Source organism: Culicoides brevitarsis, chromosome 2, assembly GCF_036172545.1.
Source record: "Culicoides brevitarsis isolate CSIRO-B50_1 chromosome 2, AGI_CSIRO_Cbre_v1, whole genome shotgun sequence".
Taxonomy (NCBI): domain Eukaryota; kingdom Metazoa; phylum Arthropoda; class Insecta; order Diptera; family Ceratopogonidae; genus Culicoides; species Culicoides brevitarsis.
In genome coordinates, this window is record NC_087086.1 from 513424 (window position 1) to 529962 (window position 16539).

General features: G+C 32.3%; 3 protein-coding genes across 3 annotated transcripts in view; 1 reads left to right on the forward strand and 2 right to left on the reverse strand.

Moving 5' to 3' along the window:
* LOC134830352 (kinesin-like protein GA13060) overlaps nt 1–16539 on the reverse strand; it is a 46033-nt gene that overhangs the window by 14358 nt on the left and 15136 nt on the right. The gene's annotated exons all lie outside the window — the stretch shown is intronic.
* Nucleotides 8072–9229, reverse strand: LOC134832176 (trypsin-like). Its single transcript, XM_063846117.1, has 2 exons — nt 8795–9229; nt 8072–8368 (listed from the first exon to the last, which is right to left on the reverse strand). Exons 1-2 carry the CDS (start codon nt 9227–9229, stop codon nt 8072–8074), a joined length of 732 nt encoding a protein of 243 aa, XP_063702187.1.
* On the forward strand, nt 9596–10464 carry LOC134831764 (trypsin-7-like). The gene is made up of 2 exons (XM_063845576.1): nt 9596–10030; nt 10091–10464. Exons 1-2 carry the CDS (start codon nt 9596–9598, stop codon nt 10385–10387), a joined length of 732 nt encoding a protein of 243 aa, XP_063701646.1. The 3' UTR covers nt 10388–10464.

Consider the following 16539-nt stretch of genomic DNA (forward strand, 5'->3'; position numbering starts at 1 on the left):
TCATGCCTTAACTCATAATAAGGGAGCATAGTAAAAAACCAATGATATTCATTATATTTGTCTGAACTTGTCTTGTTATCTCATGTAATATTTTATACTAATATCCCTTCACGTACGTTATTATATGAAAAATGATGAAGCTAGTTAGTTATATCTTTTCTATTGCCCAAATCTGTCGTACAAAATGCCCATGATTAAAGGATATTTCATGATTTTGAGACACACATGAACATGTCAGAAATATTTTCTTATAACACGCTTTGTTTAATTTTAGACACCCTACTACCTGATTTCATTTTCTCTTAAATACTCTGCATTGACCCTCATTAAATTATGTGGTTTTTCCCCTTTTCTCAACTTTTTTGTTGTCTCGGACCGTACAATACCCAAGTGTTTTTGTTGTTTTTCCTTTTTGCTGTTAAATTATTGATCAAATTTTATTGCGTGAAAATTTAATAAACATATCGTTTAGTTTGACGTTCTGACCTGCTGTTATATCAGGCGGAGCATGAAAATTCTCTTACATGGCGTAAAAGGTAATAAAAGGTTTACGAAAAGGAAAACAATAATAAGACTAATAATAGTCGTGGTTGTTTCGTTAGGTACGATGAAAGTCAATAGAATAAAAAAAGAGAGAGGGTCAATCGAAAGCACTTAATAGAAATCATCTTTCAACACTGTTTACTCTTATGCTTACTTGTTTTCCCCAAACGACGGCGAACGAAGACAAAAGTGCAAGGGCGTTTGATTTATATTTATTACTATCGGATTTTTTTTTTCTATAAGCCGCATCACATCGCTTGTATGCGCTTCTTTCAAACTATAAACCACACAAACACATAAAGTCAACATATAGCAAAAAGTTATCTCCGTCGTTCTTCTTTCGTTCAGCGTTATTATTGCAGTGTTAGCACTCTCTCGAGTCAGACACATGTGAAAAAGGGCAGATTGTTGCGTTTTTTTCGCTTTTTACATTATTTGGCGAAAAATTTTGCTTCATTGAACATGAAAACCGTTAAAAGATTACAAGTTCTTCTTCGAGCTTTTTGCATGGTATGGAAAATGAAAAATGTTGCAACTTAACTCAATTTTGAGGCGATGTTTTTAATCTGTCTGAAAGGTTGTATGTTGCACAGAGAGCATCAAATTGATATTGATATGTTTGTTTGTCATGTCGCCTGAAAACAGTTAGACAAATCAAACATTTAATTAAAATTGATTTGAAAATACGATTTCTAATCAATCTTATCAGAAGAAATTTTCTCGTAATTACCATGGAATAATGAAAACTTCTGGATTCTTGCTCATGTCTCGTAAAGTTGAGGATTAATATTGGTTTTGATACTCTGCTTATTCTCCGTGAGCGACAAAATGCATGAACACTTCATCCGAGAGTAAAGAATCGAGCAGAAGAAGAAAGTCATGCGAATAAATATTAGAACCCATTCAAGTTAATAACAACATAATAAATGTCTGTAAAGCATGCACTGTTGGTTAGTTTATGGTCTCGTCGTATGAAAGTTGAATATAAAAAGAAATTGCATAATAGAAGAGTTCATAGAATAGATAAGGACTAACGTTGTTGTTGTTGCACAAGTACAAAGCCAAGCGAAAAATATAGAGATGTTGATAATAATGAATGAATGGAAGAGGAACGTTACGTTTATTGAAAACCACAGAATTCGATCAATTATTTCTGTTCTCTTTACAGTGCTCGGTGAATTGGAAATGAGAAGACGTTGTTCAGTAAGGCATGGAAACACAGAGCCTTTGAAATATTTTATGCGAAAAGTCGTTTGAAGCAACAAACCCCCGTAAGTTTCATCCCTGAAGAAATATGAAGCAAGCACCCTTGTCGAGTGTTTTGTTCAGACACGAGACAAGCACACTTCTCAGCTAATTGAATTGGATAATTAAGTGTGAACAAGTCAATGTCTGTTATATTGTAGAGTTTATCGATTATGGTTTCCTCGTCTACCAAGTAGGGCAAAAGTGAAAGAAATTTCGCACATGTAACGATAAATATTCGAGAAACAACAAGCAATAATTCTTACAGAACTTCATTAACAAGGGTAAGAAATTTACACGGTAATCAATTTATTACACAACTTCAGTCACGACGGTTAATTCAAACGTTTTATTAGGTTGTTATCCCTTTGAGTACACACTCGCATCGAGTATCGATTGATACAAATCACGAGAATAAGCGTATTCAATTAATTTTCTATTGCTACTCAAAGGATTATAGTTGGACAAACTTTCCTACAGAACACCTATGTTATTTCAATGAAGTGATAAATAATGATGACGAGGATTATTTGAAGTATTAATTAACTTTTATTTATATAAGTAGGTAGATAAAGACGACGTTCCGAGTGTTTTGCTTAATGAACACTAAATTCTCTAATGCTATCGCTAAAATCAATCAACTTCAAAACTTTCGTCTCGTCATGCTACGTTTTATCATTTCCTTGACACGAAGTCTCTTTGACGAGCCATCGCATCAAATTAAGGAGATCTCAAAAAAAGAGTACATTAAGGAAATAAAGTAGAAGGAAATACCTATACAGAAAATTTCGAGAAGAAAAATTACTTCAATCATCTCAACTTTTTCCTTTTTTTTATAACAAACCATTTTTTCCTGTCTTCTACAATTCGTTTTTCCTTTATCACTGAATTCGCACACACACACTGATTTCTTTGGACACATCTGACAAGTTAATGCGAAAACTGGAGTAGCAAGTGAAAAAAACAACAACAATGTGTTTGCCATTAAATTCTCATGTTGTCCCTGTTTATTGTCGTACAAAAACATTGACACTGACGCACAATGTGAAAGAAAAATGGAACAAAAAAGGTACAAGAAAAAAACGGGGAAAAAGGGAGAACGAGAGAAAAAGTCTGACATACAAAGGTGAATCAAAATTGTTATGTTATTACTCTTGTCTTGGTCTTCAATGCCGGATGAGAAACGGAATGTGTCTATTTTGACGCTTATCTGAGACACGAAATAAAATGTTTGTGCGGAAAAAAAGACATAAGCAGACACAATTATGGTACTTAATGTGTGTTCAAATGTGTAGGAATAAAGATGTTTGTTTTTTTTTATCGGACAAAAACGTTACAGCTGTCATTTTTTGCTCGTCTACAAAGAGAGAGAAAAACTATGGCAGCAGGTGTCTCGTGTCTGAATTCGACTTTAAAAAGAAAATTCAAGAAAAACACATTTTTTGCGCCATTACGATAAGTCATGGTCCATGTCTTGTCATTATCAGGTTCTGATTTTCCTTTTTTTTCTTCTGCTTGAAAATTTTTGAAAAAGAATAAATTTATAATAATTTTCTTATTTAAATTCGTCTTAACAACTTGATGAAATATGGTTGTATTATTAAAGGTGACGAACCGAAACAGATTAAAAAATAATATTTATTTACAACTTGTGTCGAGACAAAAAAAAAATGTTTTGTCGTCAGTGTTGCGGAAAATTTGTTGTCTCTTTAAATTATGAAAATTTTTATGAGAAAAATAAACAAGAAGGTAGTTTTTTTTGCTGTTTGTTCAGTAAAAGAAAAAAAGAAAAATTCAATTCATGAAAAACCATTGACACATTTTTTTGTATCAATCTTTACTTTCTTCAATAATAGAGACAAATGACCTCATTGACAACTTATTGCATGGGAGGTTCTCGTACTTTCCTTTTTTTTTAAATGAAAAGGAAAAATGCATCAATCTTTCAATATACTTGTCAATATTTACCATAGAAGTAACAAATGATATTCGCAATTTCAGATTTCCCTCCCTTTATTTCTTTTATTTTCTTTTTGTGGAAATGTTTGTTCAATGCACATTAATTTAATATTGTCATTAACGAAATTTAATCCTACTAACGTCACTAAACCCATAATATAATAATAATAACTGTTAGAGAACATCCTTCTACTGTATGCCATTGTATGACGATTTCCGTTTTCATTCACGTCGTTGCATATTTTGTTATCGTTTGAAATATTGAACTAATGGAATGCCATTCATCAAGATTAGTGGTGTCGATAAGCAGCGACTATAAAGCGTGTGAGAGCGAGAATGAAAGGTGTGGTATTCGCATTTATTTTGATATTATTATTATTATGATATTATGACTTTTTCGCTGTTTATTGGTGACGAGGGGGATTTTCCAATGTGAAATAATTAAGCACAGGAAAAACAACTAAAAAAAACTCAGCAAGGGGGACTGCTCAATTGATATATTTTTATTTACAAATAAAATTGGCTTGAACTCTTTATTAATACAAATTAACTGTCTTTCACCTACTTGACTCTCCTATCTATCACATTTTATGTGAACTCTTAATTGCCTCTGTCTCTCCTTCTCAAGCAATAATCTAACCGGATCTTATCTCAATTATTGTTTAATTGAACAAGGAAGAGCAAAGACAAACTTCTTCCTTTCGGTTACGATGTAATACGAGATTTCACTTTCGGCGTTGGGTTTCCGTTGTATATGATTAATGAGTTTGTTTAAATACTTTTGTGGCATTGGGGGGAAGGAAAGATGCGACACCGGTTATTATGTCTACAAATATTTACCTTTGCAAATCTGTGTGTTTGTCGTTTTCGTATCTCGAGATATTTAATAATATTATCCCTCATTTTGGAAATGTGAATGGAATTTCGTAATTTTTGTGTCATTTTTGTTTTAGATTATGAAAGAATCTCATAAAAATAATGAAAAGTTGGGAAACAAAAGAAAATTTTCATAAAATGATCAAAAACCTCATTCCATATTTGTTTGAAGTTTTCATTTGCTTTTCAATTCTCATTTCGTTTCAACAGTGTCCCAATTATCATCCATTAATAAAATATCCGCCAAGTGTAAAATTATGTGTGTAAATATTTGCCATAACTTTTTGCACACAAAGACACGCACACTCAAATAAAACTTTCATCTTCCTAATTGAAAGCTGAAAACAAAGAAAAATAATACGGAATACTTTTGATGTTCTTTCTTTGTGTTTGTTTTGTATCTCTTGCGAGATTCGAGTTCACTTCTGGGATTGAGAGTAAAAGTGACAAGAAAAAAGCTTTTTACTGTCGGATAAATTTGTCAAAGGAATAAAAAGAACAACAAAAGAAGAGAAGAGCAACGTCCTTCAACGAACGACGTTCATGACGAAACCAAAGCGTTAATCATAATTATTACTCTGTGTTTGTGTGTTGTGTGGTTTTAAATTAATAATTTTAATGAATGAAACGAATGTGTGTTAACTTTGGTACAATGATGGCACACACGCCTCCTAAAACATGAAAGAGAATTAACAAAAGGGGACAAATTAAAAATAATGTGTGTCATTTTTATTATTACATACTACATACTGAAAACAATGGAAATGGGAGAATAAAAGCACTATTTTAACGCTTTTATTACACACGACATACGTATGTGTTTCTAATGTGATAACACAATGCAGCCATTTCACTAATTGTGATAAGTTTTTGTTTTGGGAAATATTTCGAGTAGTATTTTTAATCCCATTTAAATGTAAAGCCGTACAAAACAGTATGCAGATTAATTTAAAGCCTCGTTTTGCCCTCAAATTTGAATTACAATTCAATCTTTTGTGACACAAAACAAACCGAAAACCAAAAAACCACAAAAATCAAAACAATTATCGATTGATGAACCTCAAGCAAATTGCTACTGAACTTTGACACACTCTTCACGGTATCACGAACTCACATTTCATTCAATCAATTAAAAAGCATCCAATTTTCAATGTGCACACAATTGAATCTATATTGTCACACGAGTGCAAGTTGTCGAATTATATTAATTATCCATGATAAATTCAGTTATAAACCGAAAATTGCGACACAAATTCGATCGATTCCCATTCGTACACGTACGTGATTGCATCATTCAGGCTTTATATTTAACAGGAGAGAAACACATATGAGGCGAGGTAGAATTTTAAAAGCTTTTGGACAATATTAAATTTTAAACCGTAGCGGTATGTCTCGTGTTATAGTCGTTCGTTGCCTTTGAAAATGCTGCTGTTCCAATATGGCATGCACGAATAAATGTTTTATTTCGGGCCTGTCTGATGCTTTTTTGGTCGCAATTGGGAAACCAAAGCATGCAATAACAATCATCTGTGTAGCAATATGTAGCAATTTGGTCATTTTTTGGGTAAAAATTTTGCACGAAGAAAACTATTCGAGAGAAAAGACAATAAAATTCCTGCTACTACTTCTAAACAGGGAATGAGAATTCTATTTGATTAATAAATTTATGTAAAATATCTGAGTTAAAGGATCAATGACCAAGACAACGACGATAAACGAAAACGATAGAGCTGAAATTAAATGACAAGCATGTAGAGTACCGAAAATTATCTCTCGTGGATTTTAATGTTGTTGATGATTACGATTGTAATTACTTCTCTGCGATAATAATACGAGTTATAATGATACTTCTCTCTCATATTTGCAAAATTACAGAGCAAAGAGACGATAACTGCATATTAACAACGCTAAAATGGCTGCATCGTAAATTAAGAGCCTCAAGAGATATTTTTTGAACATGATTATCGTGTATCGAATTTCGCGTTATTTATGAGTAAAAGTGTGTGTGTGCATATGTGTAATTTAGTTTCAGGCTTCAAGGTACATAAATATTTGTGTGATAGGAAGCTGTTGACATAAATGCGGTAAATTTATGATAATTCGAATAATGAAATGAAGTTACATTGGGATCGAGCAAATTTATTCGAATTAGTGCAATCTGACTGATTTTGCGCTTAGAATTTTTTTTTTTTTTTTTGAAAAATCATCTGAATTTCCCATTTTCGATACACACCCTTTTCCGTGTTGTTCATTGCAGTACATTACAATAATTGCTGTTAGAACATTAAAACAACCAATTAAACAAGCAATAATTGTCGTCATTCAAGCAATAAAAAAGACGCGTATCAAATGCCATAACTACCATATCCTTCCTTCAACTATGGTTTTTAGTAGTTTTTTATTATATTAATAAAATTAAATCAATTGCATTTCTACCTGTAGTTGTTTGTTCATAAAAAAAAAGCAACACACAAAATTTTTACTACTTTTTTATTACAAATTTACGGGTGTTGATAAGAATCCAAATAATGATTCATAAAAATGGCCATTTTGAGAATCACTTCGGAGACACGACTTTGTTGTTTCGACGAGCGAGGGGCTTTATTGCTGTATAACTATCATGTTAAAAGTGTGTGTGTGTGCAGTTTTCTTTTAGGTAAATAAGAGGCATGGTAGAGCAATAAAGTATGTGAAAAACTCATAAAATAAATTGTAAGAGAATGTTTGGTTTTTTAGAGTCAAACAACTCGCTAATGTCGCATACCCGCGTATAATATTTAGCGTTGCAAAGAATTGGTGCCGTCGTGAAAGTAATAAGAAAATAATTGTTTAGATCACGCCATTTTCAATGTAAATTTCGTTCATTCATTAGGAATGTGTACGAAATGTATGTGTACCTTGGGACGCTTTTCCCGATAAAATTTGGGGAATTTTTTTTTCAGTATTTCGTGAAAATCTGATATTAAGGCACGAATAAAATAAACAAAGACATGTAAATTAAACAAACTAATTGTTTTATGAATGGGATCACGACGATAAATTATCACACATGTCACTTGATTAGCTTCGGACTTTCTTCGAGCTTGAAAAGCAAAATTTCAATAAAAATTTTTTTTTTTCGTTGAACTAAAAAAAGAGTGAAAAGTGACACAAACGACAAAAATATTTTTGATATTTACTTTTATGGCCATTTTGCGTTTGTTGTACAAATGTCTCGAAAAATGAATGTTCTGAAGTTTGTTTGTTTGCGACGTTCGTTTTCTTTTTGTTATGCGCGTTGTTGTTTTCAGCGTCGTTTTCAAGCAAAAGAAGGCAAAAAAAGTAGAAAATAAACAAATAAACTTTGGAAGATTGATGAGTTCAGAGCACAAAAACTTGGCTTTTACAAGTTAATAAGTCAAATTGGGTTTATTTTAATATATATATATTTTGTTGTTCGAGCCAACTTTTATGCCATGCCTGTTTTTGCCTTGATCCATGGCACAAAATGAGAAACTTTCGTGTATACTCCGGGATAGGGCCCGATAGCACAAGGCTTAACACTCCATGAAACAACGCCAACTTGAACGCCATTTACAACCAATGGACCTCCCGAATCGCCTGAACATTGTCCTCTTCCTCCTTCACGAATGCCCGCGCATAACATACTTTGATAAACTGTCGAGTAATGAATTTGAGAACATTCCTCATTTGAAACAACAAACAATTCCGCTTCCTTCAAACGAGATTGTACATTTCCTCCGCTCTGTAATTGTTGTTTTGTGCGTTTAGATTTTAAACAAATTTAATTTTTGATTCAAGATAAATTTTTTTTTTTTGTTTTTTTGAACGTTTTGGTAATTTTTTTCATCTTAAGGGATTTTTTAGTATTTAAAAAAAAAATCTTGTAAAATGTAAATTTAATTAAAAAAAAAATTATTTTTTTTTTATTTTTCAAGTAAAATTTTATGACATTATGGAAAACATTTTAAAATAAAATAAATGTCATAAAATTTTTACTTAAAAAATTTTCACAAAAAATATTTTAAAATTTACTTTAAACCTTAAATCAAATTTCACAAGTTTTTTTTAAATAAAAAAACCCCTGAAGATGGAAAATTATTTTTTTTTCAAAACTTTTCATAAAATTTTATATTTAATCAAAACCAAAAACAAATGTTTGTTAATTTACCTGTTCAAATCCGAATCCAGTTAAATAAGCACGAGTTTCATAACTTCCAGGTACTTCGTAATATGGTTCGGGAAGTTTCACGGGTTGCATATTGTATGCAAATTCAATCGGTTCTGCGAGTTCAACGACAGCAATGTCATTCTCCAAAGTACTTGGATTGTAGTTTTCGTGTTTAATCCATCTCTTAACGGCAATTTTCTTTCCTGCATTCCAACGATCTGTTCCAACTTCAATTGTTGAAGCATCGCAATGAGCTGCGCTCAAAATCCATCTGTCGCTAATGATGGATCCTCCGCAATTGTGACCTGCCCAAATGTGAAGCGATGCCATCCATGGGTAATCTTCGATGCGCGCATCAGTTCCATTAACGACACGACCTGAAGGAGCAGCGATACAAAGGCTAACAAGCCCTAAAAGAACAATGAGTTTAAACATTTTTCGGGAAAATGACGCAAAATATTGGTAAACATCGAGTTTTATTACCTTTGATTTGAGATAAGTTACTCGATAAGATACAGATAATGAATAACAATAGCTTAAATCTGGGATTTTTGGGACCGTCGCGATTTGTTATATAAGAAAAACACCGGAATTTTGTATCTACTATATCAATTTCCTACTGTATGACTTGTTATAATCCCAATAATTAATCTTATCGTGCGATAATTTTGCAAAACAAGGCTTTGCGATATCTAATCGTGTCATTTATTGTATTAATGCACAATCATGTTTGTGTCTGCAAATAAAAAGAGGAACATTTGTACATCGCTCATCATTAGTTTCTTCACCTCTGTTCAAGAAATGTTCAAATTTATCGTTTTATTGGGTCTTGTGTCAGCAGCTATTGCTGCTCCATCGCCGCGCGTTGTAAATGGCACAGATGCAAATATTGCTGACTATCCATTTATGGTATCCATTAAAGTTGGAAGCTCTCATAACTGCGGCGGATCAATTCTTAACGACAGATGGATTTTGAGTGCGGCTCATTGTTCGGGAAGCGTTGTTGAATACGGAACAGATAAATTGGGACAAGGAAAGTCAATCAACGTTGCTCGTTGGATTCGTCATGAAAAATACGACACTTGGTCTCTTGAAAATGACATTGCTGTTGTTGAACTTGCTGAACCAATTCAATGGGGAGAAAATGTAAGACCCGTAACTCTTCCTGAACCATTCTATGAAGTACCCGGAAGTTGGGAAACTAAAGCTTGGCTGTCAGGTTTCGGATATGACAGAGTAAGTTTTGATTTTTTTTTTAATTTTCATCATTTATTGAAAGAAAATGTTGCTTTATAGACAGGAGGAACAATCCAAACTCGTCTTCAAGAAGCTGAATTAGGCGTCGTTTCAAACACGGAATGCGCTCAACTTCATTACAACTCTATCTATCCCGGTATGATTTGCGCAGGAGTTCCAGAAGGCGGCAAAGGACAATGCTCAGGCGATTCAGGCGGTCCATTGACAATTAACGGAGTTCAAATCGGCGCTGTTTCATGGAGTGTCAAGCCTTGCACTGTTGCTCCTTATCCAGGCGTTTACACGAAAGTCTCCCATTACGTATCATGGATCAAGGAAAAAACAGGCATGCAATAAAATGTAAACAGAACAATAAAATTCTACAGACGATGCTATGATATCTTTATTGTAGCCCCCCTTTTGAAAATATATACAATGGCATAACAAACAAGAGACATTTTTTATCCGCAAAAGTCCTTGACATATCATGCATATAAAATCAATTTTTCATACTAATTGCGGGGGAACGACACGATTTATGGTTTTTTGCTAAGTTTCAAAAAATCAACAAAAAAGGGAGTCCATATTACTGCGTCAATTCTATCGATTTTGTCTCAAAAAAAAAATGAATAGCTTCCGCTCGAAGAATTTCTTCTTATTACAAACACACAGAAGGTACGAGATTTGATTTGGTCAACGAAGCATGAAACAAGGCAAGCAAACAAATAGAGTGTAGAGTAATGTAATCAACGTAAATTATTATAGAGATGAGTGACAGACACATCATCAGCTACATTACTGAATAACGAAGTCATGTCAATATTGACTTGTGAGAAATGATTTGTCAGAAATTCACTGAATAATTTCAGAACTACAACTTTAATCCATTCGTTTTTTTTGCTTCATTGAAATTATTTCACATCACGCATTTTTTCTGAACATTAATTTAATTTTTACGAGGTGAATTATGTCGTTTTTTCGGCACTAAAATTCAAGCTTATCCAAAAAAAATAGTCCCCTTTTCAGAAATATGTCACAAAACTCTGCGGGACTATTCCCGTTGTTGCGTATTAATGAATAAAATGCGACTTAGATTAATTATTTTTTTATTGTTATTTTCTTCCTCAAAGTACTCTTTTTTTTTGTTTTCCTGACATTTCCTAATGACGTGATAAAATAACACAATGCTCAAATTTTATGAGGTATTTATCAGGATAACACTTGCGTGTGCTTAGCCAATGGATATTCTCATTAAAATTAACGGTTATTGAAAAGGTTAATATTGCTCAGTCGAATAATGGGGAGGGGAATTGTAATTAGCATTTGGATTACGGGATCTTCTCTTTTTGTGTACAAAGTGTTTTTTTAAGTGAATTTCTGTCCCTCAAACAGGAATTATTTTTTCCTACTTTTATAACAATGCAGAGCCGCAAGTGAACCTCATAAAGAAACTTTTTCCTGTCAGATACGCAATCCATATCACACGCTCGTAAAACACAGAAGAATTCATCAAAACTAACATCGCTATGGGTCATAATAAAAAGCGATGTTTATTCAAATTAAATATAAAAACATAATTTTTTATGCTTCTATCATGAATTTTTGAACAATTTAACATTAATATGACCGTTCCTCTTTTTCTCTCGAATGCTCGAACAGCCTGCTGCAAAAATGCATGTTTTACATTCAAATAAAGAGAGCAAACATTCCTGTGTTCTGTAACACAGACACACACAGAGTACATTATTTAAACATTAAAAAAGGAAACATTGCACATTGCAGTAGTAAAAAGAAAGAGCGAGAGCAAAAAAATTTGTAGTTCAACAAAATAGAAATTTTTATTTTAGTGCTCACTTTAAATATTTTATGAATTTTATGTCTGCCAACTCTTGTGTGTGTTTTTGTTTGTGTCGAATAGGTTGTACTCCAGCTGAAATTGATGGTTGAGAGTCTTTCTGTATGCAATTTTTCAGAAAATATGATACTTTGTTTCCATTTTATTGCACAAAACAACAACAGCAGCGCACAAACTTGTGTCCAGAGGGCATAATGCAATTTTTGAGGATCATTCTCATATAAATTTCGTGTTATATTTCAAGCATTTTTATGATGAACAAGAAATTTCGATCGTAAAACGTACGAAGTTGTGTAACATTTTATTGTTTGTTTTTCTGTGAAAAATGGTTTGAGGTGAAAATTAAAACATTTCTCCGAAAGCGAGATTTATTGTTGAAAATTCAAGATGTTTTGATTTGACAAAATCTGTTAAACCTAAAGTTTAAACGTTTTCAAGACACATTTTCTGCGGATGCTTATCCGAAATTTACACAAAAGACAAAAAAAAAAAGAAATTTCTCTCGGTTGTTTCACTAATCCAACCTAATCCCGTTAACTGTGTGCGAGACAAACACAATGTGCGTATATTTCTCCTCGTTTTCGCATCCCGAAAAAAAGTAACAAATAAAACCTTTTAACTTTCTAAATGGCAGCTATTTACATCATCGACGTGTAACGCATAAATTCTTTCGTCGTCTCTTTTATATCCGCGAATCAGACATATAATACAAAATCATCAGTTTCTCCTTCTTTTTTTTCTTGCCTCGACAAAAATAACATTATATATACGGAAAATTCGTAAAAAAATATATATCAGGCTTATCTCTTTTTATTTTTTCTCTAAGCCTCTACTTTTTGCAGTAGCACATGCATTAGGATGGGAACAGAGAAAATGGTAACAAAGGAAATGTTAACGAACGACGATGACACTTCTTGTCACACTCTAATTAACAATTTCTTACTTTACGCCGCAGATCAGAACAAAAATTCACAATGAGACGATTATGGGATAGAAAAGGCACTTATTGTCACATTATCGTGTGCGCCAAGGTTCATCGGAGAGAAACGCACTTTTTTATCGTTGAAAATATCTGAGGAGACAAAGGGAGTTGTTCTGATAATGCGATAATATCTCACCGCTACATAAAAGTTAACGAGAGAATGAAAATCAGTGATGAGTAAAATTATACATATTGAGAAGGTTCTTCATAGTTTAAGCAACTTTTTCCGTAATAATTGTAAGAGTATACGTCAAAATCTACCATTTTAGCATGTAATCGTATCTATTTCCATCAAATAGAGCAATATGCCTGCCAGCATGATTCTGAACAACATCACAATGAATGAATGAACAAGTGAAGTGTGTATGTGTGTCTTTTAAAACCAAACAAATTGCTTCAATCCATGAAATATTTCCATTGTTTCTCCGTACGATACACAAGCAGCTTGTAGTTAGGAATGTGTAAACGGCACGTCGCCCACATTTACGTGGATTTCCTATTTTACTTCACATATTCCTGAATGAGGCTATATGTTTAACAAAGCCAGCTTCCTCTCTGTACTCTTCAAGTAACATGTATGCGCATTGAAAGCCGTATTTATGGCTGCTGGCTAAATCCATGAACTTTGAATGCAAATATTTAAACGTAAATATTGATTTAGTTTCTGTTTAATAATATGATTGCAGCAGTAATGCAGGTTGTTTAACTTTAAAGAGCGCTCTCGATAAAAAAAAAGTTTCTTTTGTTCCCTTAAAATTGCCAAAACAACAAAAAAAAAACTTGAAGACAGTTCATGAGGAAGCGCCTTGTACTTTACTACTTCATGTAGGTTTAAACCAAGGCTTAAAAGTTTAACATTTACTAACATTCCGCAACTTTTTAACTTTATTTATGTGTTTTTTCTGTGTTGAGAAAGGAAGAAAGAAAGAAAAATAAATAATAAGTGAACAACAATAAAGTCATAGGCAGAAAAATTTACTTTTGTGTCTAAGTTAAGAGATTTCCGGGATAAATTTTCAAGGAAAATTAATTATTCATTGTGTTACAATTCAGACTATTAAGCGAGATAAATCTTTTTTTTTTTGCATGAAAACTATCATGATGATAACTCGTTGTGTGCTTGTTGTAACGAATATCTAAAGAATGAGATAGATACCAAAAAACGAAAGATGTTTAAGAATTTATAAATAGTTTGCATCGTCTCTCTCTCCTGTGTACAGTATAAGAAAATACCTCGGATAAAGGTGTATTATAGTTTTAAAGAGTATTTCCCGTTTAGTATCATACACGGAAAAAAATTAAATTTGTTCTACTTAAAAATTCAACTCTAACAATTAATTTATATGGTCATTAAGAAAAATATAACTTTCAAAATATTTCTTCAAAATTGTTGATGTATCAATTCAGAATCCAAATTATACAAAAATTTAGACCCTCAGCTTTAATTTAAGCCTTTATTTGCTTAATTCTGACATCTGAAATGAAAGTTACAACTAAAAGTAAGTCGAGTGAAATTTTTGAATTTGCATAATTTTCATATTAATTTTGTATATGATCGTTTAAAAATTTTTTACGTATTTTTTACGTATTTTTTTACGTATTTTTTACGTTTTTTATAGTATGAATTTTCAAACTTAAGAAGCATCAAAAAAGAAACTTCAAAGAAAATTTTTTCTTTTTTGAAAAAAAAAAATAATTTAAAAATTAAGCTTTAAAAGTTTAAAAATTTATCTAAATCAGTATAACAGTAATCTTGTAAAATTTTACTTTAAAATTGAACAAATTTAATTTTTTCTCCGTGAATGTTGGCAAATAGTGTATTTTGGCACACTGAATTAACAAACACACACACAACAGAAAGTTAATTCAATCAAGTGAAATTTTCAGCTTGCGTTGCGGCTTGAAAACTATTCTCTTGCAGAAACAAGAATTTTTGAACAAATATGTGGCTTCTTTTTGCAAACATCAAACAAGAACTTTCTTTTTCGGGCGCACAGAAAAAGAGGTAAGCCACGGATGAATGATGTGCCTTCATTTACTCACTCAATTCTTGGAGGTTAACATTCTTCACATATTTGGATTGCTTCTCAATCAATTTAAAAAGGTTTTTCATTTATTTAAATTTCCGATCATCGCATCGGCACTCCAATAACACATTCGGATAACGCCAAACGACAAACTTTTGGGTCCTTTTTAAACACACGGAAAATGTCATGCGGGAAATTCCATTCCCTTTTCTCTCTCTTACGTGTCCCATCGTCGTCATTACGATAAGGATAACCTAATTAGATTACAATATATGTGTATTTTTTAGATACGTTGATTTATCTATTTTCCATGAGTAGTAAAAAAAGGACGAACACATCCTGAGACAAATTCCTTTTTATATTGTTTAGAGATGCAGTATTGATAAGCTCCAAAAAAGTACGAAGAAAAAGTTGTAATACCGGAAAAAAGGGATTTTATTGCTATGATGGGGTTCACATATGTCGCCCTATCGATTTTTAAAGGAAATTTGTATTTTTATTATTATTAGTTTTCAATACGAAGTTGAAAAATTCCTTAATTTTACTTAAAACTTTACGTAATTTGTATAAAAAACAACAAATGTGACACTATAAAAAGAAACAAATTGTCAACAAAATAAATAACTTTTACATTGAATTCCACTCGAATGCTTCATTCAAACAACAGCGAACGCACGACATTCTCACAAGGACACCGAAACAAATCAGATTACAATAATTTGATAGATAAAGAAAAGATGGAAGAGGGTTGCTCCGTATGTATTATCGAGTTTCGTTGACTTCTTTTTTTCGCTTGCAAAAATTAGGTCATTGAATCCCCTTTTTGTTACAATTTTTTTCTACTTTGTCGGTATCCCGTAACAATTTTGGTTTGTTTGTCCTTTCTGTTATTATTTAGTCTAAACTCTAAATTAAGTCTCTTTTTAATGAAAAGCGAACTTTTTGTCTTTTCATGCACCAATGAGAGCGTGACCAATTTTAATAAGAATTTTCCGATTTCATCAAGAGGGCGTCGTCGTCGTCATTCAATGCTATAAGAGCATTACCATTCCCTTACACAATAAATTGTATTGTGAATAATAAAACATCATCAATTACGTAGCAATTACTATTCCAAACAGATTATTTGTGTTTTTCACTTATTATTATTACAACACAAAACAACAAATAAACCGCCCGCCTTGAAAAGGAACAACAAACAAAAACAAGCAATAAGCTTATTATTATTATTTTCTTCTTCACAGAGTTAATAACGCTCACACAAAAACACACACACTTGACGAACATTTTCTCCGTAATTGTTAGCTGAACTTCCAGACAAAACGTGCAAAGTCATGCTTTCCTATTGATTTTCTTTCCCGTATACACGGAAACAAATTTTACATGAGCAAATGGTGCTAATGAACTAAACAACAATCTAAGAGATGATTTACTCGAGTTTTGCATGTTAATAAATTTCACGTGGCAATGAGAGGGCACAGAAAAAAAATATAAATAAACAGACGGCAGATTTAATCACATTTCTCACCGCAACATCACGAACAACATAATGGGTCAGATGTCAGTCAAACTGCGTGGTATGTTTGTTACGCTGGCAATAAAATACTAAAAAAAAGGAATTTCTATATGGGTCAATAAGCGTGAG